The following is a 27,214-nucleotide window of genomic DNA, read 5'->3' on the forward strand; positions in this document are numbered from 1 at the left end:
ACGTGTCCTGGAGACGAGCTGCTAGCCCCCACCCACCTAGTCAGTAGCTATCACACAACAGGCCTCGGCCTCTAGGCAAGGAGGTGGGGTGCCGAGGAGGCTCGTGTTTCTGGATCGACGCGAACGTGGAATCCGCCACGACACTGACACGGGAAGGGAGCCGCCGGTACATCCCCCAAAAACGACACGAGACGAGCGATCCAAGAATGACGGCAGATGTGATATCTTGGACAGATGCAGAGGCGCGATCCGACCCGTCAAATCCGCCATTAACGGATCCCAAAGCTTCCCTGGGCCCGTCCTCTCCACCTAGACCCGGACCCCACTTCACTGACGACGGGACACCGTCCCCAATCGACGACGCTGCGATCTCGCGAATTAAAACGTGTCCCGATCGGTCGTCTCTCTCCCTTTCCTCTTTCCAATGTATTTTTTTTCTTTTTTGGGTGGGTGGGCGTCAACAAAGCAATAAGAACAGCGGCCCGAGTGTGGAGACAGAATTGAAGACGCAAGATCCGAATTGGATTTCGGGGGGGGGGGGCGGGAGAGGAGATGACGCATCCGTCGTGGCCCGATCTATAGCTAGAACGGAGTCAAGATTCTCAGGCTACCCTTGTCCTTTTGTGCGTCAAAGGAGATCTCTCTCTCTCTCCCTCTCTCTCTCCCCCACACATTCTCTCTTCTCTACGCAATTACCTTTTGCTTCCCTTCTTTGATTCCTCCATCATAAGCCTTTTTCCGTCATATAGATTTACCTTCAAAGCATACATTGCACCTAATTATGCCGAGATTTTAGAAGATCGAAACTAATCATCATTCAAGAAAAATTGAAACTATACACCAAATTGTTCATCCACTTATCAGCTCTAGTGCGAAATAATAGTGTCGAGACATGAAATACGGACTTTGGCAAAAATGGGTTTTTTGAGTACAAATGATTATGCGATATATCTTGAGAAATTGTAAGCTGAAGCCATTCTTTTATTTATTTGTGTGTGTTCTTTAATCTTCTGCTAGCCTATGGGGGATTTGACTTTGCTGGGCTATGTGGGTCATGGACTATTCGCTTTCGATCCTATCTGTGCAACTTCATTCGTGGCTGTGGGTCAAGGTGATCGGCTAGGGAAATTTTTTTAAAGACTAACTAGGACTCCATTATCATTGTACCAACACCTAAATCTGACATGGCATAGCGATTCTGTACCCAAAAAAAAAAGGGACAAGTTCGTCTAGAAATTCAACCAACTTTATTTCCCCCTTTTTCCCTAATCGAATCTCTGTTCAAGGATCGATCTTCAATCGATTGCTACATGGGGTCAAAGGATTGATTTAGATTGGAAGTAAAGGGATATGATCTGACTGTGGACATGAGAATCCACATGATTAGTCTTTTCCCCACTCTTTTCTAGCTTAATTTATTTAATAATTCGAACATAAATCGCAAATGATTATCTCCCAAATTGCGTGGCGGTGGACAAGGGCGAACTTATCTTTATGCACTACCTTGCCACGGGGCACTTAAAAAACTTTTATTTTATGTTCTGTTTACTAACGAAAATGACCGAGCCCCCGCCCTGCAGCGGTCAAATCCACTTCAGAAAAAAAATAACTGTTTTGAAAGTATCGAGTTTTTTTTTTACCTCTTTATATACGGAGTTATATACGGAGGAGTGGTTATGTAATCTCACAAATGATCTTTCATGAAAGTTATTCTGGCGAAATAAAATTAGTTTCGAGGACTAAAGACAACATTCGTGATCAGGTGAAAATTTTTCGAAACAGATCCAATTCACCTATTAGCTAGTGCACCAACTGAAAAAGTTAATGGACTTGATTGCACAAACATAAGACTTGGATGATTGAACTTGATGATCCCGAAAATTAGTGGGGTTGATTCAACAAAATCAAAGTCCGAGCATTGAATTACACGGAATCGATAATATCTATACTCAATTCTGTAATTTACTAGAATAAGTAGATTCAAGTTAATTTGAAGCAAAGAGAACCCTACTCAAATTTGGATATGTTGAAATATCGTGCAAAACCTTTTAAAGCATGTGATTCCGAACAAATAGCTCGAAGGGATTGTGAAAATTTGGGGAACCGAACAACAGACAAGTGGACAAAGCAAATGCGATTGGCATGGAAAAAAATGATCTTGTGAAGAAAACGAGTTTGCAAATCGGTGGAATTAAATACGGCTTTGTGTACGAAGGTTGATTGACATTTTGTCTATAGAAAGGACAACGGCAAAGATTCGATTCGATTTGTTGAACATATCTCAACGGGTGAAGTCAACATTCGATTAGAACACTTTTTATTCAGCAATAATCTATATGTGTGTTCAATCAATTAGTCCCTTCACCTTAATTTCGAAAATTCCTAAATTAATCTTACTCAATTAATCGTACTCGTGTCAATTTAATATTTTATCTTTTAACAATTTATCAATTTGATTTTCTTAACTAATTTTGATTAGAAATTACTAATGTAAATACTAATCATTTTACGTGGCACAACGGACATTGACATAGATAAATTTTGCGAATTTTGTAATTTTTTTATTATTTTTTATTATTTATTTCTTTCCTAGATTGGATCGGTGTGCCTTCATTTTTAGTTTTTTTTTAGTAATTTTTTCTTCTACCATCTAGCACTGAAACTCTCTGAGAGTCGGGAGCTGTCGGTGGGCCTTTAGTTACCAGCAAGCGCTGAGTCCCTTCCCCTCTAGTCTAGAGCTCTCCATGAGCCCTCAGCAAGCTTGACTCCTCAAAGAATCTAGAGCTTCCCGTGAGCGCGGCTCCTCAAGGGTAGAACTCCCCGCAAACGCATGCTTCGGGAGCATGAATCCCTTGTGCCTACTCAGAAATCCAGTGTGGGGTGAATAGGATCGGTTTTAAGGTGGGAGTTAATCTAACACGAAATGCATCATTCCTAAAGTTAGCGTTGATTGTGATACATAAGATGATTGTCGTCCACATATAGGCCGGGATAATTAAATTGGTCAAATTAAGAGATTTAAGATTGAATTGACGTAAATTTAATATGTTAAAATTTTTTTAGTAATTTTCCTTACGAATGAGCCACCAAAGCTAATCGTTACGTAATTGATCTTGAAAGCAAACGTTTTTTTTTTTTTTGAAAGAGGGAGGAGGGGGGTGGAAGTTTGATATTGGAATGTGTTGAGCGCCAACTCTGTTCCATAATTACATCCCCATCGAGCGCTGAGAAACCCAGCCTGCAAAACGAATATAATACCTCAAACTTCGAGTTCACACTCCTTTGAAGAGGAATCTTCACCCGCTTCCCCACAAACCAAAATTAATTAATAAATAAATAAACCAAGGCATAAGATAAAGAGCAAATAAACATTAAAAAGAAGTCGTTCTCATGTGCCACCAACTAGGGTTTCATCTTTTCATGTGCCCCCCTTTGTTTTTTTTCAACTGTTGCTGGAGTGGCAGACGCTCAGCAGAATATTATGAACGAGTTTGTTAATTTATCATTTTTCAGCTAAAATAAACTAATGATTAGATATATAAAGACACTTTGACTGGAATCATCAGTTCTCGACCACCTAAGATAATTTTTAAAACCCGTAAAATACATTATCTAATAATACAGTGACGAGGAACCAAGAGTATCTCGTATGTGAGCCAACATGATAGGATACAAGAAGAGAATGAAACCATGCACACAGATACAGAACTAGAGGAGCAACCCAACAGAAAAAATAAAGTGTTGGTGGACAGTGTGAAATAAATCGCTGTCTCGAGAGTAGACATGCCAAATGGGATTAGTTTTGGTTCGAGAATAATCTAACTCAAATCGACCTATCTTCATGCAATATAATTCAAGTGACTTGTGCCTATAGGAAAACTCATACTAAAACTAGTGAGGATTAAATAGTGATGAGAGAGTCATAGGAATGGGTTGAGTATAAATAAATTGCGAGCCTATTTAATGCCCTATAAAATTGGGTTCAAACCCATTTACCGAATAGAACTGATTCATATAACAATTCAGCCCATAAAACACGAGTTGAGAAATAATAAACTAATGACAACTCCAGAGTTAGATATTCTAATCATATATACATATATAAATGTGCGTGTGTATTTATGTGTGTATATATGTGTTCGTCCCTAGTAAAGAAGGACAAGAAAGGGATAGACTGCCACCCCAATGTGCAGTCTTTTGGGAGCAACCCCTATAGCTCTTTTGCCCCTACCCTATGCCCTAACTTGGAAGCATGTGTCCCGAAAATTTGCTTTTGTTCACACGTTGATAGGATAATGCGAGATATACTAAGGTTCAAGACTGCTTTTTATTAAAATTGGTCGGTACCAGATGGCCACGTGGCGCAATCATATTGGGCGCCGATGGATGCTTGCTTTCTCAAGGGAGAGATTAGTCTTTAATCTCCACACACGTCTGATTATTGATTTCGGCGAAAAGCCAAATGCGACGTGCCTTCGAGCTCAAGGGAGCACGTATAGTAATTGCCTGCTCCGGTATAGAAAGAGGGAGTGCTAAAAGAATGTTTATCCTTTGCTAGGAAAAATAAAATAAAATAAAATGAGGAAAAAAGCGTGAACAAATTTCTTTGGCCTTTCCCTTTATGTTGTAGCAAAGTCCAAGCATCTTTTTCCGCCCCTTTAGATGGGGGAACAAAGAAGGTCATGGCCTCAACATGGTGCAACAGATCATTTGGTGTTCCTTTTCTGTGGTTTCTTTTGCGGGTTCAAGCCATTCAAGGAAACATTATACACACACACAAATGTGATTTATGAATTTTGTCTCAATGTACAGTATTGTCCAACATGCAATATCATCATTGAACTATTAGAAGAGTCTCTAAACTTTTGTCAAATGTGTAATATTGCCCTTGAATTTAATTTGTTAAACATGGTCCTTGAAACTATTGATAACTATTTAATTTAACTCTAGAATGTATGAAAATCTTTAAAATTTTAAGTATCACGTCGAATATTGAATTTAAGTTCAAGAACTATATCGAATAAATTAAAAAATTTATGAAAAATATTGCACATTGAATCAAAATTCATGAACTATTCATGTCGTGTTTTTTTTTTTTTCATGGGTCGAAGAGCTATCTTTTGCAAGTGCCAAAAACCTATTACTCTCAGTGCGGTGAAATTATTAAGAATAGTAACAAGTCACTATAATAGAGAGAGAGAGAGAGAGAGAGTAACCTACTTAACAGACAGTAAATAGCCAATCTCAATGAGTCAAATGACTTCCACTTTTGTTACTAGTTACAATCCTTTTCTTAAATCGGTGTAGGCGACCCATCACGTTCTCCCGATGACCAGAGTCTTGTGCATTAAGATTACAGCGTAGGTAACTCCTAAAGTTGGCTTGGCATGCATTTACGAGAATAAAAAATTGGAGTGCCTGAGCCCGCCGTAATATTTAAATTAAGCTGAAAAAAACGAAAAAAAAGAAGAAAAAAACAAATCAATCGTTGTCCGGGGACTAGTGGGCGTGGCACCGCGGTGAATACCGGGAAAAGGAGAGGTCGATCATCAACGGGTCGTCGTCAACGACGGGGCGAACCCCAACTATCGAAAGTCGCCATCATCAGCAGCGGACGGACCAACGCCGCTCGTACACCTTGCCCGCACCCGAGCAAAGCCCCCCATAACCGACAAAACGGGCGGATCGACGAAAAATTGCCAAAAATAAATAAAAAAAAAAAAGAAAGGGAAATAGGAGGCGCCCACCCACAGCTTTCACTTTCACACAGTGGCATCGCCTGCAATTTTCCCCCAAACCTCGGGGCTCTCTCCCAGCCCTCGCCCCCCCAGGCCCCCACCTTCGCTGCCTCCCTCGTTAAATACGGCGCACTTTAGCGCGGAGAACAACTTTCACGCTCCCATACGCACGCACAGTCGCAGAGATTGCGAAAGCTGAGAGCCAGAGAGAAGAGCGAGGCAGCGAGGCGGAGAGCCAGGAGAGGCAGTGAAGTGTGGCCAAACTCGCCTTTTTCTTGCCTTCTTCTCCTTCCTCGTCATTTTCTTCATCTTCCGCCGCGCTCGCTCTGCTCCGCCGCCGTGCATTCCCTGCCTGCGGCGCACCTCTGCTCGAGCTTTCGCGGCTGTTCTTCTCTCAGGGAGGCCGGGAAATGGAGCTGATCCAGGAAGCGTACTGCCTCCAGGCTTTCGGCTTCGTGTAGAGCCTTCCACCGAGCGCCTCCTCTCGTTCGAGTTGTCGGCGCTCTCTCTCTCTCTCGCTGAGTTTTTTTTCTTTCCCCCCCCTTCCCTCCGAGAGCTGGGCTTATGGCTTACCGGAGACTGATCGCCGTGAGCCTGGATCCCGAACGGAAGAGGAGCGGCGGACTGAGGACGAAGCAGGCCGGGAGAGGATCGTGTCGCGGGAGTTAGGCCCGTCGCCCCCCCCGCGGAAATGCGCAGTCGCCACCGCCAGCACGGATAGTTTCGTTCGCGTGTCCTTTTCCCTCTCCTCTTTGCCCTAGGTGTGCCGGTGCATGGTTGTCGTGGATTTGTCGACTTTGCGTTATTGCGAGTTTCTCGAGTTCGGAGGCTTTTTTTCCCCCTATTTTTGAGGGGCTCGAGGCGATGGGCTACCTATTGAAAGAGGCTCTGAAGACCTTGTGCGGCGTGAATCAGTGGTCGTACGCCGTGTTCTGGAAGATCGGCCACCAAAATCCCAAGTGAGTTCGGGTTGTTATGGAAATTCTCCGGTTCCTTTTCTTGCTTGTCCTGCGAGAAAGCAGAGGAAGCCAAAAGCCACTGAAAATCCTGTTTCAGTAATTTAATGCTTTTTTTTAGGAATTTTTGTTAATGCATGTGCGTTTGCCGGTAGGTGAGCCCCTGAAGGACAAGACATTCCATTCCTCGCATCCTTTTAATTGATGGGATGAATTGCAATTTCAATCTGTGTTGGCTTAGATAGATCGTGGATGGAATGGTTTTAGGCTCGTTTGAGAAACCCTCATAGACTTTGAAACGTTGCTCCTTTTTTTGTTCTTAGCCGAAGTAGGCTCTAGGATGCTTTTTGATGCCATACGTGATTTTTCTTCGGCGAGTTTTGTCCGGACCCTTGTTTGTTCGCCATTGATGTTTGTTGTTTTGTTTCCTGTTTTTCCTCCTATGTTTGACTATTTCAGTTCATTTCCTTTTGTGCCGCCCCCACCAAATTAGTCTCCGCCCTCCGCACGGCAACGCAATTCCCATGCTCCCATTCGGTTAGAGATGAATCAACTCAAAGAAGCGAGAACGACCTTGAAAAGCATTAGAAAAATGGCAGCTTGTGATTTTTGGCAAGAACTAAATGTTTCAATGGATGATTCCTTCACTGTCCCTTCCCTCTGCACAGATACATATCTTGCCAATCCGACGTTCAATGTTAGCTCATACTTACCCTCTTGAGACCTGCTGCACCTCAAGAGCAACCTTAACACGATATTTGATTTCTTCTTTCGTGGCTGCTGCTGCTAAGAAAAATGAAGCCAAGTTAAAGTCAATCGTCCTTTCCTTTCTCCTTTCCTTGTTGACATAGAAACGGTCTATAATCCCTTCAGCTAACCTTCCACAAGCTGCTCTCCACTCTGTTTGCCTCTTTTAGCAAAAGGTCCCTGGCTGTAGCATTACGTTTTGGAACTCTTTGGTGTCATCCATGCTGTAATACATAATGTTGCCATGGCAGGCTGTTGATTTGGGAAGAGTGTTACTACGAGCCCATGACATTTTCTCTTCCTCCCCAAGTTTCTGGCTCTGGTCCTTCTGAAGCGCCACCTGGTGGTTGGGAAGCTAAAGATAGAGTTCAAATGCTTATTGAAAGAATGATGACCAAAGCTCAAATTAGTGTCGTCGGTGAAGGGTACAAAACTCTTATTTTCTTCCTTTCTTTTTGCCATTTCTAATTTTGAGTAGCCTATTGCATAAAATGCAATTCCTTTTCTCTTGCTCCAGAATAATTGGCCGGGCTGCATTCACAGGAGATCATGAATGGATTGTTTCAACAAGTTACGGTGGACATGCCCATCCACCTGAGGTATGTTTTCCATCTTTGCAGGGGCAAAAACATATTCCAGTGTGTCCATGAAGTTTTAGCTATAAATTCTCTGGTCTAATTTGTGAAACCACCTGAAGAGGGAAATCCTGGTTTTTCAGTATTTCACCAAGTTCTTCAGCTTTGCATATATGGTCTTAAAATAGGATTAGCGAAAATACTATTAGATGAGATATAGGTGCTTATATTTCACATCTATTCAGTCGTTGGACTTGAGGGGCAAAGTAACGTCAGTGTTCATAGTGCTGACTGATATTTGAGCCTTTTTTTTGATCTGATCTGCTGTTTGTATACACACTTTTAGGTTGTAAACGAGGTCCATCACCAATTCTCTGCTGGCATACAGGTTTCCAACATCCTTATTTGTTTGCTTTCATTTGTATCCGATGCTCTTGTTTCATGTGATTGATCTCACGGTTTTTTGCAGACAGTTGCAGTTATTCCTGTTCCACTTCATGGTGTTGTGCAACTTGGCTCTTCCATAGCTGTAAGTGATTCCTTTTCAGATTATCTAATCTTGCTGGAAAGTCGAAAGTATAGTCAAAATTAGTCTCTTTGCCAGTTAAAGTTGGGAGTTCTATATTGGTGTTGCTTTGCATGCAATTTGCATCATAATTTATTATGCTTTAGAGATTAAGTTAGATTCTAATGAAAAATCTTAACATATATGCATTTTGATCAGCTTAGGTTTTTAATTGGATACACCAAGCATCAGCTTGAGCATCTTTTGTTTGTCTTATTGCTAGAGTACTGTATTTTGTAATGTATCCATGTAACTTCTTGTTCCTGCTGCTGCAGATCATGGAGCACATGGGGTTTGTAAATGATGTAAAGAGCTTGATCCTGCAAGTGGCCTTCATCCCTGGTGCTCTATTTTCTAGCAGTTCTGCTGGAAAAGCTGGAATGTTAGGCTATCCTGGAAGCCTCACTGCTGCTGCTCCTGGCAATTGTCAAGTGATTGGCTCGGAATCTTTGATGACAAAAAGCTGCAAAGATACGAGCAACTCTTCTCGCACTGCAGGGTTTGTTGGACAATCTTCTCCACTAATTACTAACACGGTGGATAATCTGCAGCCTGCTGCATCTACATTACTTACACTTGAAAAGGCCACGTCCCTAGCTGAACTCTGTAGTCACCCCTCCAAATCTAGTCGTGCATCGCTCATGAAGACTAGCCTTTCTCCGAGGCGTGGAGTAGATTCGGGGCTAGCCAGAGCTGAAGTTATTCCTGCAAATCTTGATGTGTGGCTGAATCAGCATGCCGTTGCTTGCAATTTGGGGAATGACAATAGAGGTCAAACTGCTTTGGGTCCAACAGATGGTACATGGAGCTTCTTCGAGCCTATCAAGAAGAAGGTATCAGCGGGTGTTGTGCTTGAGAAACCTGAGAATAAATGGACTAGTTTTATAAATAGCACTGTCACAGCTCAACCTGGAAGAAATCAATGTTCAATCATCAACCCGTGCAAAACTTCTGATGCCACTCAGTTTCATCAAAACGCTAAGCTGCTTCATGGAGTAACTCGTCCTCCTAGATCAATTTCTGTTTCGTGCTCTCTTTCTGAATCTGTCTCTAGGAACTTGGTTGCAAATGCATCATTTCACGATGCTGATTGTACTAAATTAGAGGGCATTCCACTGTTTAATTTGTCTGAACAATTGCTTTCTGGAGCCTCTGGTCAGAGAAATCATCTAATGAGCACAAAGCGTGGTCAGACTGAATTGCCTTCTAAGAAACAGAGGGTGGTTGATAATTTTTCCCGACAAGTCATGCCACCAGACTATTCAGATATATCTTTGATCGAGCAGAAGCCTGAGTGGGCTCTTTCTTCTGAGAAGCTTGAGGGTGGAAGTCAAAAAGTGATTTCCTCATGTGACACGTATGAAAATGCGTCTGTCCAACAATTAGTAAGGAATGATCTTTTTGATATTTTGGGTGCAGACATGACGGATAATATAATTGATGGTAACTTAGAAAGTTTGCTGACTGATGGGCCCTATTTTGATGCACATAAGTCAGGTGCAGAAGCTTCGTCTGTTGTGAACTTGCAGGAAACACAGACAGATCTAGGTTCACTTAGTGAAGGTGTCTCAGAAAGCGGAATCTTCTCCATGACAGCTGTTGATAATCTTTTAGATGCTGTTGTTTCTGGGACTCGCCCTACTTCAAAGCCAATCTCTGATGACAATATTTCATGTAGGACATCAGTGACAAGAATCAGTAGCTCCTCTGTTCCCAGTAGCTCTTCCTTGAATAAAAATTTCAATATGCTAAATCAAGAGCACAAGGACTTCTGTGGCATTCAGAAGTCTCTTGTAAAGGCTGGAGTGTCTGATTCTGGTTCTTTAAGGTCTGGCTGTAGCAAGAATGGAGTGGAGATGTGCTCTGTGAGTAACTCCTTTTATGGATCACATATTAGCTCTTGGGTTGACCAAGGTCACGGTATAAAACAAGATGATAATGTTTCGACTGGGTATTCCAAAAGGCAGGATGGGATGATCAAATCAAATCGGAAGAGGCTAAAACCTGGTGAAAATCCAAGACCAAGGCCAAAAGACCGGCAGATGATCCAAGATCGGGTGAAAGAGCTGCGTGAAATTGTGCCGAATGGAGCAAAAGTAATTTCCTTTCTTCTGTCATCTCATTTGCCATCTTAACTAACATTAATATTGATGACTTGTTTTTCTTTTCCCTTTTGCGTTCAACAGTGTAGCATTGATGCGCTGTTAGAACGTACTATCAAGCATATGTTGTTCTTACAAAGTGTTTCAAAGCATGCGGACAAGCTAAAACAAATTGGGGGATCGAAAGTATGAACTCTCTCTCTCTCTCTCTCGTGCTTGCAAGATCATGCATACACATTTCAGAAGAACGAAGTTTAGCTGAAGTTTGCTCAGTAAAGCTTGTGTTGCCATGCTTATGATAGGAGTAACATGAATGAGAGATGCTAAAATTCTGAACAAGATCAAGTCTTCTGTTGCTAGTTTTATCAGGTGGCATTCGATGTCTCACAAGATAGAATTGTGAATGTGACTTTAGTTCTTTTCTTATCTTGTAGATCATCAATGAGGAAGGTAGAATTCTCTTGAAAGACAATTTTGAGCGAGGAGCGACTTGGGCGTACGAAATTGGTTCACAGTCAATGGTCCACCCCATCATAGTTGAGGACCTGAATCCACCCCGTCAAATGACTGTGGAGGTAGATGTTGTGTCATGCACATTAAGCTCGATCGTGGATTGTCCATCCATCTTTATTGAGTTTGTTTTTCTTGTCACAGATGCTTTGTGAGGAGCGAGGTTTCTTTTTAGAAATAGCTGACATGATAAGAGGATTAGGATTGACCATCTTGAAGGGGGTAATGGAAACTCGCAGCGACAGGATCTGGGCTCGTTTTGCTGTAGAGGTAACATCTGTGACATATTTGCATTTTTTTCCATTGGCGATAGTTGAAGCCTACAATTTTCATTTTTAAGGTAGTTGCTAGCTCATAGTTCGGTATTTCAGAAGGTGTTCTTTTGGTTCTGAGTACTTGGATTAATATTGGGCCAAAGAAAAAGCAAACAGGTTGGATGAACATCCCCTTGGCACATTTTGAAAATCAAATGATGCATAGCAAAGAAAGAATGAAAATCAAACGAGCCATTCTTCTAGACTTCAGTTTCGAATATTGGGGTCTGCTCCGTGTCAGGCACATGCTCAAGTGCGCAGGCTCCCGTGTTCCTGTGTGCGCGAGGGGAATTATGTTAAGATATAATGACATTTTGTTTTCAATTTTATACAGGCTGACAGGGATGTTACGAGGGTGGAGATATTTATGTCACTAGTACGCCTTCTCGAGGAAACCATAGAGAGCAGTCCATTGGTCGCTAATTCCATTGATGGAAAAACACCGATGGTGTGCCAGCCCCTCACACGAGCAACCTCCATACCTGCGACAGGCGGTCACAACGTTTTGCAGTGAAAGCCTTGCCTTGCCCTCGATTTGCCTCCTCCTGGATATGTTGAGAGCGAGCCTTGGTGTGGCTTGCTATGACTGACAGACTCCAGTCTCAAATCGTCAGTTGGTTCTGACCTTGAGGAGGTTGTCGCGGCCTCTCGAATCACGTCTCCCCATCAGAGAATCGGTTCCGTGATGATAGGAGCTCTATCCAGAGCGATCAATCGATGTTTTGATGATGTGCAAATTTAGCCAAGATAAGCCCGCGAGCTTTTTCCTAAACCTGTGGATTTGTGGGAGGTTTGAGGAATGAAAGAGTCGTGTTCCGAGATGTATAGAGAACGGGTACTGTGACCGGTCAATGTGTGTTTCTTGCTTCTTATGGCGCTGCTTAGATTAGCACGACGACCGACCGATTCCGAGTCAAAATGAGGCGCACGAGACTCGTGTCCAAATAAAAGAATTAAACAAGATAGCGGGGAATCGACTCATATCATATAATAAAATAATAAGAGTCCCAAACGTCCGCCCGGAGATCATCGCTCGGTTGACTAGCCAACCTTCTTCGAACCGGCTTCCTCTGAAGTTAATCATAGACCCTATTTTAATACCAGTGACACGACATTGACGTGCTGCAAATGGTGGCTGCGCTCAATACCTTCGAAATTTCCTGTGGAGATTCCTCCCTCCTTCCGCATTTCGTCGTGGGTCCCTTAAACAAGATCCGCAATTCGGTTCGTTGGTACGTCGTCATCATAATTTTCAGCAAAAATTAATCAAAATTAATCAAAAAATAATTAAATTTTTAAAAATTTAGGATCTAATTGATAAAATTTAAAAAATTAGCATTAAATTGTACATCCGTACCATGGATTCACAAGTAATTTTACTTACAAATCACTCACCGCTGCAAAGATTCATCATTAAATGTTCTTGTCCTCATCTTGACAGTCAAGCTGGCGATAAGCACTTCTTCTTTTCATGCACAAGCAGCTAGTAGGATTCTTATCCTCTTAAAGAAGTGTTCTATTGTGGCTATAGCATATCTCGACTTGCCATGTCGGGATAGATTGTCGCTTTAATGCACGGGAGCAACGTGACTTCATTGAATCGTCATCATCATAACTACAAAATCCCGCACTGTCTTTAAAGCGAAACCTATGTATTATCTGTACAATTTAAATCTCGACATACCAAAAGGGGCCTTCTTACCTTTGTAATTTTTGGTGACCTCCTTTCCAACTAAGAAGAATCGCATGCACATTTCAAAAAATGAAGAGAGGGAAGTACAATTCAAGCATATGATGAAAAAAGATTATCACCGCAAAAACAAGCGAAGCATGCCGAGATAGCCCATGGAATAATAGAACAGATGATGTCCCTTCTTGCATAGCGTGTGAATTGAGAAAGCCGGGTGGGGGCCCTCCTAATAATTTAAGGAGTTGTGAGAGAAGAATAGGCAGACCGGGTCTTTGCTTCTGTTCCTCGTGCGTTACTCGAATCAATCCGCGCTTCTTCTCCCCCAGTCAAAAAGCCGAACGCGTCCAACTTTGACTTGACCCCTCTCTCCCTCTTCCGGACACAGATTCCACACTCTCCTCCACCTCTCTCTTCTCCCCTATAAGAAACCCACCTCCTCCCTTCCACTCTCAAACCCAAAAAAAAACCCCCAAAAAAAAGCAGAAAAAGAAAAAGAGAGCAAAAAAAAGGCAATCGAGAGCAGCTCCTCCATTTCCTTTCTTCTTTTCCGCTCGATCCATTTCGAAATCCGCAGAGAATTGTCGAGAAGAGACGAGACGATGTTCCCGAGACCCAAAGTCGACCCGGCCTCCGCCGGAACCGTCGTGATCCGCGAGGTGTGGGCCCACAACCTCGAGTCCGAGTTCGACCTCATCCGCGACGTCGTCGACACCCACCCCTTCATCTCCATGGACACCGAGTTCCCGGGCGTCGTCTTCCGGCCCCCTCCTCCCCCCTCCGCCGGCGGGCACTACCGCCGCCTCCGCCCCTCCGACCACTACCGCCTCCTCAAGTCCAACGTCGACGCCCTCAGCCTCATCCAGGTCGGCCTCACCTTCTCCGACCCCGACGGGAACCTCCCCGACCTCGGCTGCCCCGGCGGCCCCCGCTACATCTGGGAGTTCAACTTCCGGGACTTCGACGTCGCCCGCGACGCCCACGCCCCGGACTCCATCGAGCTCCTCCGCCGCCAGGGGATCGACTTCGAGCGGAACCGGGCGGAGGGGGTCGACTCGGCCCGGTTCGCGGAGCTGATGATGTCGTCCGGCCTGCTGTGCAACGACGCGGTCAGCTGGGTCACCTTCCACAGCGCCTACGACTTCGGGTACCTGGTCAAGATCCTGACCCGCCGGAGCCTGCCCGACCGGCTCGGCGAGTTCCTGGACGTCCTCCGGGTCTTCTTCGGGAGCCGGGTGTACGACGTGAAGCACATGACCCGCTTCTGCAACAGCCTCTACGGCGGGCTGGACCGGGTGGCCCGGACGCTCGAGGTGGACCGGGCGGTCGGCAAGTGCCACCAGGCCGGCTCCGACAGCCTGCTGACGTGGCACGCGTTCCGGAAGATGTGGGACGTGTTCTTTGTACAGGACGGACCAGAGAAGCACGCCGGCGTCTTGTATGGGCTGGAGGCTTATTAATGACGAATTTGACCAAAAAATTAAATAAAAAAATTCGTTTATTTATTTATTGTTCTTTTGAGATGAATTTTCCTTTGTCTGGGTCCCTTGCAAATTGGTTCTTCAATATAGTGCACGACGACAATAGGAGGAATTATAGCCAAATTTAGCCAAAACTTAAACTTCGGAAAAAGTTGGAAATCCGGGTCCATTTTCCTTTTGGCGTCTTGCGGCTAGGGTTTTGCCATCGTTCCATTCTTCGAGAAATCTAATAGAAAAGACAAAAAAGCCCCTAAAAACAAAATTTGGCTTTATTTATAACAATCTTTCACTTGAAAACAAATATGCCCAAGCACCAAACTTTGCATCCATCTTCTTCAAAAAATAGTAGTTGAAAAACTTGTGCCTCTGCGATACTCCTCATCAATCAACATGAAGTAATACCAATGGTAGTAGTACATAAAATATGCTTCTCTCTGTCTACTACCTTGGTCATCATGTCAGCTGGATTCTTCGAGCCATCAATCTTTTGTAGCTTTAATTCATTATCTTTCAATGTTGACCTGATAAAGTGATAACACTTCTTGATATGTCTAGTTCTTGAGTGATAAGCTGCATTCTTTGCTAAGTGCACTGCACTTTGACTATCACTCCACGATTATCTTCGACCGGTTGTTTTCGATATAACTCCTCCATATAATCTTATAACCACATGATTTCCTTGGAGGCTTCTGTAATCTCTACATATTCTGCCTCTGTCGTTGATAAAGCCAATATCTTTTGTAGTTGAGATACCCAACTCACTGCTGTACCTGCAACTGTAAAGACATATCCAGTGGTACTCTTACCACTATCTCGATCACCAAAATGATCTGCATCTACATAACCCTGCAACTCTAAAGATATACCACCATAACAAAGTGAGTAATTGGAAGTACCTGCTAGATATCTCAATATCCATTTAACTGCATTCCAATGCTCTCTGCACAGGTTCTGCATATATCGACTCACAACTCCCCTTGCTTGTGCAATGTCCGGTCTCGTGCTCACCATGGCATACATCAAACTCCCACTTGCTGATGCATATGGAACTACCGCCATCTCATCTTTCAAAAGTTGAGTGTTTGGACACATATCCTAGAAAGTTTGAAGTGACTTGCTAGAGGATTTGCACCGGTTTACCTTGTCCATATTAAATCTCTTTAACACCTTGTTCACATAGTCTTCCTACGACAACCATAATTTCTTATTTTCCCTGTCTCGATGATTTTCATGCCTAAAATATTCTTGGCCTCTCCCAAGTCTTTCATAGCAAACCGTGATGATAACATCTTCTTCACTTCTACGATTCTCTTCATATTGGAACTAGCCACAAGCATGTCATCCACATATAAAGATAGATACACAATGTCACCATCATCATATTTGCGAAAATAAACACGGTGATCAGACTCACAGTGTGCAAATCCTTTTTTCTTGCATGAAACCATCCAATTTTAAGTACTATTGCCGCGAAGCTTGTTTCAAGCCATACAAGCTTTTTTTCAAGCGACATACCATGTGCTCCTTACCTTTGACTTCAAAACCCTTAGGTTGTGCCATGTATAATTATTCATCTAAGTCACCATGTAAAAACGCTTTTTTACGTCTAAGCTGTTCAAGATGAAGATCCTCCTTTGCAACTATACTTAGCGGAACTCTAATTGATGTCATTTTCACTACAGGTGAAAATATCTCGGAGTAGTCGATCCTTCTTTTGAGAAAAGCTCTTGACTACAAGTCTCGCCTTGTATCTAATACTACCATACGCTTCATTTTTAACCCTGCGTTTTTTTGTGGGCAACTTGGTCAACTCCCAAGTTTTGTTCTCGAAGTAACGAGCTCATCTCGTCTTTCATAGCACACTCCCACTTTGCAAGTGAGACGTGTCTGCCTTTGCCTCATCGTAAGTCTCCGGTTCCCCCGAATCGTATATAAGACATGGCTCAGTATTAGGCGATGGATCAAAAATTACCTTGGCTTTCTCACACGTGTAGACCTTCTTAAGACGGGTACTTCAGGTCATTCGTTTGCTGGAAATCTTTGCGTTCTTCTTGAACTACCTCTTCACCGATAATAGGCTCATCTTGAACCTCTCTTTCATGTGAACTTTGATCTACTGGAAACATCTTCACGGGCATTATGTCTAATTCAACATACTCTAGTTATACTACCTTCTCATGCTCTGTCTCTGTCTGACGATCCTTGTACATCTTTTCTTCATGGAATACCACATTGCGACTGCGGATGACTTTGTTATTCTCATAATCCCAAAGTCTATAGCCATACTCGTCGCCACCGTATCCGATAAAGACGCACTTAAGGACTTAGCATCAAGCTTTTTCTATCCTCCCTGTCAATTAAAGCATATGCAATACAACCAAACACCTTTAGATGTGAATAATTAATCTTCTTACCTGACCACCGCTCTTGTGGTATTTCTCCATCCAACGCACTAGATGGACTTATGTTGATAAGATAAACAACTGCATCAACTGTAGCGGCCCATAAGTGTAGCGGGAGACCCGCGTGTAGTCTCATGTATCTCGCACGTTCTAGAATAGTTATGTTCATTCTTTCAGCTACACCGTTCTCTTGAGGAGTTCTAGGAACAGTTTTTAGCCCGTGTATGCCTTCTCGGCTCAAATAATTTGCAAATTCTTTACTTGTGTATTCACCACCATTATCGGATTTCAAAGTTTTAATCGATAACTTTGTTTCTTTTTCTACCATGGTCTTCCACATTCGAACATCTCGAATACTTCTGATTTTTCTTTAAGAGCATAGACCCAAGTCTTTCTTGTTGCATCATCAATGAATGTGACAAAATATCTCTTACCACCATAAGAGAGTTCTGAGCAGGTCCCCATACATCGGTATGAACCAACTCTAGCTTTTGGCCTTTATTTTGTCGCTCATTCAATTGAAAACTAATAGCCTTTTGTTTTCCATAAATGCAACTCTCACAAAAATCTAACTCAACTTTTTGTAAACCTGGAAGTAATTTCCTCGAGTGTAACTGCTTTACACAATTTTCACCAAGATGTCATAAACGATAATGCCAAAGAGTAGATAAATTACCTGTAGCTATTGTAGTTGCAACCATATCAACGATATTGTCTCCTTGGAGAAGGTAAAGTGTACCCGCACGCTTTCCCTTTGCTACTACTCTTATCCCACGAGGTTATCTTCCACTCTCCACAGCCAAAGGTTATTACCAAACCTTCTTATCTTGGTCAAGTTTACTAGTTGAAATCAGATTTTTCTTTAATTTCGGAATATGCCTAGTTTCACGCAAAACTAGACGTCCTCCACCTGAGATGCTCACAGTCACGGTTCCTTTCCCAACAATTGGACACATGTGGCCGTTTCCCACAACCACTTGTCCAAAATCTCCACTAGCATAATCATCAAATATGTCTCTTTGCGAAATGGAATGAAAAAAGTGCCAGAATCAATAAACCATTTATCTTTGTCAAGTCAAACCTTGCGAGACAAACACAAGTTATCTAGCAAAGATTTATCGCTAACTACATTAGCACCTTGATTCTCATCTTGCTGCTTCTTTTGTAGGCTTCACACCTTTGAAACCTCCGATGTCCGGTTTTGTGACAAAACCAACACTCATCTTTTGCAACCTATCTCTTACCCCTTGATTGTGATCCGCCACGACCGCTGAAATTTCCTCTACTTTTACTTCTTCCACGGTTCTCCATTGCAAGTGCCGTTGAAGATGTAGATGCAGAAAAATTATCTCCACCTGAGACTTTCCTTCGCATCTCTTCATCCATGATACTATTCACAGCATCATCAAGAGTTAAATCATCCTTCATGGTGCTTGAAATTCCCCGCACTGCGGTATTGTAACTTTCTGGAAGAGAACATAAAAATAATAAAGTTTGAAGCTTCATATCTAAATTTATGCCTCGGAGTTCCAATTGACGTGACTGCGTGAAACTATTAATATGCTCTGCCACAAAACCTCTATCGAGATAACTTCATATTAACTAGTTTCTTCAGCAAAAATACCGATTTGATGTGGATGGCTTCTAAAAAATATTCGTTAGAATATCCATGGCTTCTTTGCAGTTTTGCTTTCGCGATGTGATACCCTGTCTTTTCGTCAACCCTAGACAGAATCGCACCTAACGCCTTTCGATCAAGAATTTTCCATCCGGCCTGGCATCGGATCCACTTCCCGCCATCTCGGGTTTCCAACCCTCAAGTGGTGCATAGAGATCTTTTTGATAAGGATAATCCTCTATTTGTAGTTTCCACCATCCGAAATCCTCTCCATTGAACTTATCGATTCTGATTTTATCTTCTGCCATCCTGTTTGCTTTCAATCGATCGTCACCGAAAACCCTCGATGTTCTCGATTAGCCAACCCAGGCTCTGATACCAATTGTTATGAAATCGCACGTCGATTCCAAAAAAATAACGCTTGCAAACAATTCACTAGACAGAATATAGTAATAAAAGAGCAGAATCGGATGAACACGCCAGAAAATTTGTTATCGAAGTTCACCCAAACCTGGGCTACGTCTCTGCGTTAGACTTCAGAAAAATTTGGAATACAATGACGATCTTCTCTCAAGATCGGGGCACAAAGAGATTGAGAACTCTCATCAAGAAAAAAACTCACTTTTTCTTTCTCTTTTCTTGCCTCTCTATTTCCTTTTTCAGCATCTTGACGGCTAGGGTTTTGCCTCGCTAATATATAGGTACCACTTTTAACCTAAAAGGAAATCTAATAGAAAAGACAAAAAAGCCCCTAAAAACAAATATTTGGCTTTATCTATAACACTTCATTCGTATAGTGCACGACGACAATAGGAGGAATTATAGCCAAATCCAAATCGGGTCCAAATCCATTCTCGAGTCCGAACTCCTCTTTGGGCGCCGGAGCTTGATCCTCTTATGAAGGCTCTCAACCTACGTAGATTTTTGGCCTAGACATTGGCAACTCGTTTTACAATCGAACACCTAATTTTAATTTTTTATATTTTGTTTAGCGAAGCACCTTGACTTTTCAAATGGGGGTTGATGCTACGCTTTCTCTTAGAATTGTAGATGAAAAATGCTCGCCAGCATAGATGCTAGCTTGTCACGAGTCGGTCGATTACGATCGATCAAACACCGTGCAGCCTTAGGATCGGTGATCCCAAGTTAGCCTACACACGCACATGCTCAACACAAGGATTAGCTGCACAAAGGGGCGAATGTATTCACTATGAATGAGTTGAGCTCAAATGAGGGGGAGGGACTCCTATTTATACAAGTTCGGGTCTTAGGCCAACCGTTGATCGTCCCTCCGATCCAATGGTGGAGTTTAAATAATGGCCATCATTATAGATCTACACAACAAGCCATTTAGTGGTTGTAGGCATTGGGAACCAGCCACAGGTGCAGGTGCAAGTTAGAAGCAAGATCGGGATTAGCATGGGCAAGTCTGGCCGCCTGACACATAGCAGGTGAACAGCTCCCGGTTGTGCAGGGGCTGGCTGAGCATTGATCAGGAGTTAGTCGCTGGTCGTGCATGGATCATCCCCCGTATTGCTCATGGACAAATCAAGCACGGATCACGGATTGTGCAGGGGCTGATCGGTGATCGGTCAGCGTTCGATCAAGTATCAATCGGGGATGTTGCACATCGGTCAAGGACTGATTAGTGATCAATCAAGGATTGATGCGGGATCGGTTGGGGATTGGTCGGGATTGGGATTGAGCAAGGCTGTCCCCAGCAACGCCTTGGTGCGTGACATGGCCGAGCATGGACGGTCTTGGACATGCTTTGTCCGTCGGCCGAGTCGCTAGCGTCCACTAGATAACCATTGACCGTCCACATTGGTGTTCCATAGGGCTGCTTGGGGTGATCCGTCCACATTGGTGTTCCATAGGGCTGCTTGGGGTGATGATGCATCAATAGATATGTATTAAGCTGCTAAGTTTGTCCAAGTCAGCACACTCGCGCACGTGCACAGAACACTCTCCTTGTCACCCTACAACTCAATGTAGAGATGTTATTGTTTTTGTTGGATAACTGAGCCATGTCTACAAAATCATATCCCATGTCAATTTATGTAACGAAGGGCTCACATCAAGCCTAAATGAAAAGCTTCAAAACTTGATTGGAAATAAAGAAAAAAATCAGGTACTTATTTCTTCGAAATGTTGACAAAAAAACTTGATGTGATTAATACAAATTGTGAAGAAATCTGAAACTTTGTTGATCTTGGATATTAAAGTAAACGACAAGAAATTTGAAAGTACGAAATTTGGAGGCAGTCGTGACAAGCTATGTAAATTGCAGGAAAGTAAAATTGAACATTATTTTGCCAAAACTCGAAATTCTTTGATTGAGTCAGGAGTCTTTTACAATGAACACACTTGGGCTATTTATAGCCCGTTGCATATGGTTACATGTGATGGTTACTAAATTTGAATAAAAATAAATTAACTTCTTAATCCATCCACCGAATAGTTACGTTTTTGTGTATGCTCACTATCGTTGACTTTGCCTATCAACTTGCTAAGTCTTGATGAAGGATCTCATCGATTATTTTCAAGATGTTGTTGATGACTTCCTTAGCAAGCTATCAGTTTCTTTAAAATTATGTACTATTCTATTTAGGATTGACCAAACTCTACTCTCATTGACTAAGTTTGATAGTTGTCGATAATAATCAAAAGTTAATCATTCTTTTTATGTCAACATATATATCTTCTTTTAAAAAAATTGGATGATTCATCAATTATTCCGTTTTTTGAAATTAGATAATCAAGAGCTATCATATGCCCCTTATCATTGGCAAATATGATTTTTCCCTACCAAATTGCTTATTAAATTGTTATCTTAAAAAACCACAATTAACTATGTTATGACTCCGTGAGTGGTGCGACAAATTATATTGTTTGTTTACTAAATCTTCTTCACTCAAATAACTTGAGCTTTAGTTAATTTAATTAGGCCATCTTTCTGGACTAAGTGGAAGATTTCACCTAATTTATTAATATTGAATGAGTAAACTTGAGTGTCTTTTATCCTAACCATTCTCGTGTCCTTTACTTTGGAATGCTTTTAAGGATTGACAAACGCAAGACTTCTTGAACATTATTTTCACCACGTTTATTTCAGTGTTTTCATTCGGGTCATATTTCATAGGTTTTTCTTTTATGCTGAATTTTTCTTTTTTGTGGGTGTCTTGCAAATTGGTTCTTGATTCGTGGTCCACGAAGACAAGAGGAGGAATTATAACCAAATACAAATCCATTCTCGATTCCGCACTCCTCTTTTATCGCCGGGGCTTGATCCTTAATGAAGCATCTCAACCGTATAGATATTTGGCACTATGCATTGGCGTGGAAGGAAGACTTTAATCAAGACTTCAATGCATCATCATCACTCATGGCATCGTCACAACATTTAGGACTCGCTTTCAAATTGGGTAATGGCGCCGGAATTATCTGAACCGTTGCTCGTTTTGCAATCAAGCGCCTAATTTTTGTCATATGTGGGTCGATGCGAGGCTTTCTGCTAGAATTGCAAAACGAAAAATGTCGGCATAGACGCTAGCCTCCGTTAAATGACCATTGGCTGTCCACATTGGTGTCCGATAGGGCTGCTTGGGGGTGATGTCGCGTCAGTAGAGATATGTATTAAGCTGCTAAGATCGTCCAAGTCAACACACCCGCGCAAGTGGACAGACACTCCTCATCGTCCAACAACTCAATGTAGAGATGTTACAGTTTTGGTTGGATGAGTGAGCCATGTCTACAATCATATTCCATGTCAATTTATTTAACGGAAAGCTCACATCAAGCCTAATATAAAAAGCTTATAAACTTGATTGAAACAAAACAAAAGTTTAGATACTTATTTCTTCGAAATGTCGATAAAATATATTTTAAAAATATGGATAGATCGATATGAATTGATAAATGTTATGATGGTCCCATTGTTGGTTTTGGTCATGAAAGTAAGTAATGAGAAATTTGAAAGTAAAAGATCTAAAGGTAATCGCGACAAGCCATGTAAATTACAAAAAAGGTAAAGATATAGATAATTTTGCAAGAATGCCGAATTTCTTTAAAAGAATCAAATGATCCATAATTTTTCTATTTTTTTAATTAGATATTCAGGAGCTATCATATACCTGTTGTCATTGGCAAATTTAATTTTTCTCCGCCAAATTGCTTCTTAAATTGTTATGTTAGAAAAAAAAAAAACACAATTAACTATGTTATGTCTCCATGAGTGGTGCCACGGATAATATCTTTTATTTACTAAATCTTCTTTACTCGGAATAACTTGGGCTTTAGTTAATTTAATTAGGCCATCTTTCTCGAGCAAGTCAAAGATTTCATCCTACTTATTAATGTCAAATGAGTAAACTTGAGTTTTTTTGAACCATAACATTCTTGTGTCTTTTATTTTGGCATGCTTTAAGATCGACAAACATAAGACTTGTCGAATATCATTTTCACCACATTTATTTTAATGTTTTGTCCGGGGCACATTCATATCTTAACTCACACTTTTCCTTCAAAGCCACATTCTATGTAAAGTATTCATGTGGCCCTTTATCTCTCTATCTTTTAAGAATCACCCATAATTAGATACTCTCACTGACAATTAAAATAAACTGGCAAAGTCTTAACCTTCAAATCTTTCTTGCAAGTTAAATTTTAACCCATTGATAGCCAAATTCATGAATTCTTTATTTGAGAGTGAAGTAACCATCTATTTTTGGCTTTCTTGAACCAAGCAATAAATTGATTGACTGACTCATATTGATAATGTCTAGCCATATCAACAAACTAGTATTTCGGGTATCATTCTATAAAATTGAGAGTGGAATTATCTTTCTGTCTCCATCTAACTACATATTGAATTATGTGAAAAATTAATGTATCAAGTGAAAGCAAAGGAAATAATTTAAGTCTTGAAAACTCAGTTGTCTGTGCTTACCTACAATGGGCTATAAATCAAACAACGTATTGATGGTTGATTGCTCATTTTCACCAAGAAAAATGGCAAATTTAGGCATTTTGGAAACTCTTATAAAAGGTTGATTATTGATTCATTTACTATGTGGTTTCCGATAGACCGATATGATAAATCCTCTATCCAACCCAATTTTTTTTTTGGCAAACTGTGCAAGGTACAAGTGCGGGTTTAATGGACTATCTCGCCCCTAGGCGGTGATGCTGGTCTTGCCAGATTAACTACATTAATCAGCATGTTATGTCCAATAAAAATATCCGCATTGAGTGCAATCAATGGAGCTAATGGGCAACATTTGGTAGTTGACCAGCCTGTTGACTAATTTAATTTACCAAATTATTGTTACCAATTTGGTTATTTTGACCAACATTAGCATGATTATTCCATTCTCCTGACCTTGATTAGAAGATTCAGAACTTTGCATGATTCTTACAGGGGGTTGACTAATTTGATCAACAGTATTAGTATCAAAAAATGGAGAGAGATAAGCAATGTGCTGTCGAATGATTTTGACCTCAAGAGGATGTCATTAAGAGTATTGATGACGATTGGCTTGATCACATTATATATATGACTCTCCATAGTTGGCCATATCATTATACTACTCTTCAAACATTCTTCTCATGGTTGGACACCAGATTGAGGATTTGGAATGACTTCCCTCAACTACTGATTGTATGGTTTATTAAAAGATTAAATTTCTCACGTTGATTATGTTATGCGGCTCTCCTTGCAATTGGAGCATTGGGACGTCTCATTGTCAATTTGTGGTAATGGGTTATTATTGCCAGCATCATTGTCAGACTATTGTTGATTCCCAGTTCTTGCCATCATAGTCTTGTCAAATGAAAAGAAGTGTCCTATCGGATGTACAAAAAAGACGTTTCACCGAAAAATTGACGAAATAACTTTTAGAATTATGGTTGAATCGATAAAGGTTATGAAGGGTCTTTTGTTGATTCTAGACAGAAAAGCAAATGACAAGAAATTCAAAGGTATAGAGACTAGAGGCAATCACCGCCAATGACGTAAGTTGTAGGAAAGTAAAGATAAAGATAAATTTACGAAAATATTGAGTCTTTGATTGATTGGGGATCCTTTTACAATGAACACATTGTGGGTACTTATAACCCTTTTAGATGGTCACATATGATGGTTACATACATCAATTATCGAATTTGAATAAAAAAATAATTTCCTAATTCTATTGGTGATTACAAGAAATTACATAACCTCTTATTATCTAGCAACACTTATTCACAAGAAGTTATAAAAATTCTATAATAGTGGCAATAAATATATAACCACTTAGCAGTTTCATTTTTATGTTGATTGCCTGTTGTCAAAATCAACTTCATAAGTCTTGATGAAAGCTATTGTCAATAACTTTCAGGACGTTGTCAATGACTCTTTATTGGGTTACCGATTTCATTCAAGTTGTTAATTATTTTATTCATTATTGACTGAACTCTGCTATTACCAACCAAGTCTGATATTTGCTGATAACGACCAAAAGTTGATCATTTTTCGAAGTCGACAATACTTAATTGTATAGGGGCAAAATGTCAATTACTTGGCGTCATTACCTCTAATTTCAGTTTTTAGATCCGCTAATTTGTGCAACTTAAAATGATAGCACCATGGGCATCCTTTCCAGTGCAACAAGATTATAGATAGGATTTCATTCATGAGTGTGGGGACACTTTGTTAAGCAACTTATTAATGAAACTATGGAGATGTCAGTGCATTCCCTTTCTCGTGTCAAAGCACAATTGCTATCTTGAAAAGTGAATCACTTCTCAGTAAATCTCCCCAGCAAGCGACTCCATAACGCTCGTTAAGGAACCCTTCTTGACAGAGTGAGCCTTTATTAATGTCAGATTTCTTGAATTGAAGGCTGACGTAAGTCGTGCACTTTCACCCTAACTTCAAGAGCACCTCCATACTCGATCCGATCCCGACCCTCAACGCTAATACTCCCAAATCCCAAAGATATGATATGGCAACACCCTTTCCAATCCCAACCCTCAAAAAACACATAAAAAGATCTTGCATAGCTTAGAAATGCAGATAAATCAATGTGACTCGAGCATCACAGATGAAAGAACAGACCCTAGAACAAGCTAGAAAACGTATAAATGCAGATGAATCGATAAATTGAACAGAGATTACATATGCATCAAGGGAGGAATATTCTTTCCCAGACATGCACGTGAGAAAGATGCATATAAAGTCATACACTTTAACTCGGTTACTTCAATCTGGAAAATAAAAGTATACATGCATTTCGATCCCAAGCCCTGAGCAAAGCACGCTCGGGCTCGGGCTCACGTAAAGCAACTCACGACCCCGACCCGGGACTCGCCCTTGTCCATCTTCTTGGAGAGGACGTCGTTCCAGATCTCAGCGAAAGCCCGGGAGATGACGTCGTGGTGGGCCGGGGAGTTGAGCTGCAAGAAACAGTTGAGGAGCTCCCGGAGGTCGCTCTTCGAGTGGATCTCCTTCTCGAACACCATCTGCAGCATCGACCGCTTGAAGTCCTCGTACGGGTCCTCCGACTCCTTCGCCATCGCCACACTGTTGGTTATCTTCCTGCACGGGCTCACCACGTACACCACGTCTGCCGCCGGCTTGTCGTCCCGATGATGATCGCCCCCAGGGAAGAGGCGCGGTGGAGTCGCGGCATGGAGGGAGAACCTGGCGGACTCGTAGTCATTTTCGGGTGTGAGGAAGCCCGGGAACCCCTGATCGGGCCGCAGACGGGTGGCTTCGGAGGCGCTCGGCTTGGTGCAGCTGCTGCAGGTGAGGTTGGCCAGGAAGACGGAAAAGAAGGGCTTCTTCTTCTTCCTCCTCCTCCTCCTCTGGGAAGCCATTGATGAGCAGACCGGGTCGAAATGGAACTGGTTCAACGTCGAAGTATATATGTCGAATGACATTGTAGGTATATGGGAGGAGTTCGAAAGGGATTGAGATTCTCTTAAGATGGTTGTTGATACGAGTCGCTGTCTGTGTTGTTGTTGAGTTGAGACATGGAAGAGCGGCGTCCTGGCGACAAATATGGTCGCGTAAACTCAAACCTGTGCAGTAAATTGTAAGAGAGTTCATGTCTAAGCGGCCGTACATGTGAAGTAAGAAATCAAGTATTCTCAGTACTAAGAATTTCCATGATCGGGATTGATGGTTCGTCTCCGAATCGAACTGCCTAAACATGAGAAATTATAATTTTGAGCGGTCCAAATCCAATGGCAGAATAATTGTGTTGATGCGCGCGGTTCTCTAATGTGATTGCTTCAAGGATTTAGTACTTGGGCTCTTGACAAATGTTCGAACCGACACGAAATTGACGATCTCTAAGAGTTTTACACGCTCGCCTATCTCGGTTCGGATGATCTTTATCTTCTCAACGTACCGAACTAATTAACCCTATAAATGTACCGATGGTAAACCGTTGGCCAGACACAGTATCTCAGGATCTTAGCTCTACATGAATTGTCCGGTTCGAATTGAACTCCAATCGGGCGGTCTAGATTGATGA

At 41.7% G+C, this 27,214-nt stretch overlaps 3 protein-coding genes across 3 annotated transcripts; 2 read left to right on the forward strand and 1 right to left on the reverse strand.

Moving 5' to 3' along the window:
• The first annotated feature begins 5,882 nt into the window (after positions 1 to 5,882).
• Positions 5,883 to 12,359, forward strand: LOC104433951 (transcription factor LHW). The gene is made up of 10 exons (XM_010046875.3): positions 5,883 to 6,697; positions 7,693 to 7,866; positions 7,959 to 8,040; positions 8,363 to 8,404; positions 8,486 to 8,545; positions 8,857 to 10,677; positions 10,768 to 10,869; positions 11,118 to 11,258; positions 11,338 to 11,463; positions 11,842 to 12,359. The coding sequence occupies exons 1-10, from the start codon at positions 6,603 to 6,605 to the stop codon at positions 12,019 to 12,021; spliced, it is 2,823 nt and encodes a 940-aa protein (XP_010045177.1). The 5' UTR covers positions 5,883 to 6,602; the 3' UTR covers positions 12,022 to 12,359.
• A 1,268-nt stretch (positions 12,360 to 13,627) lies between these two features.
• LOC104433950 (probable CCR4-associated factor 1 homolog 11) lies at positions 13,628 to 14,703 on the forward strand. Its single transcript, XM_010046874.3, has one exon. The coding sequence runs from the start codon at positions 13,797 to 13,799 to the stop codon at positions 14,652 to 14,654; it is 858 nt and encodes a 285-aa protein (XP_010045176.2). The 5' UTR covers positions 13,628 to 13,796; the 3' UTR covers positions 14,655 to 14,703.
• An 11,102-nt stretch (positions 14,704 to 25,805) lies between these two features.
• Positions 25,806 to 26,630, reverse strand: LOC104435716 (transcription repressor OFP6). Its single transcript, XM_010048417.3, has one exon. The coding sequence runs from the start codon at positions 26,613 to 26,615 to the stop codon at positions 26,007 to 26,009; it is 609 nt and encodes a 202-aa protein (XP_010046719.2). The 5' UTR covers positions 26,616 to 26,630; the 3' UTR covers positions 25,806 to 26,006.
• Positions 26,631 to 27,214: the final 584 nt, after the last annotated feature.

The sequence above is a fragment of the Eucalyptus grandis genome, chromosome 2 (assembly GCF_016545825.1).
Source record: "Eucalyptus grandis isolate ANBG69807.140 chromosome 2, ASM1654582v1, whole genome shotgun sequence".
In the NCBI taxonomy this organism is placed as follows: Eukaryota; Viridiplantae; Streptophyta; class Magnoliopsida; order Myrtales; family Myrtaceae; genus Eucalyptus; species Eucalyptus grandis.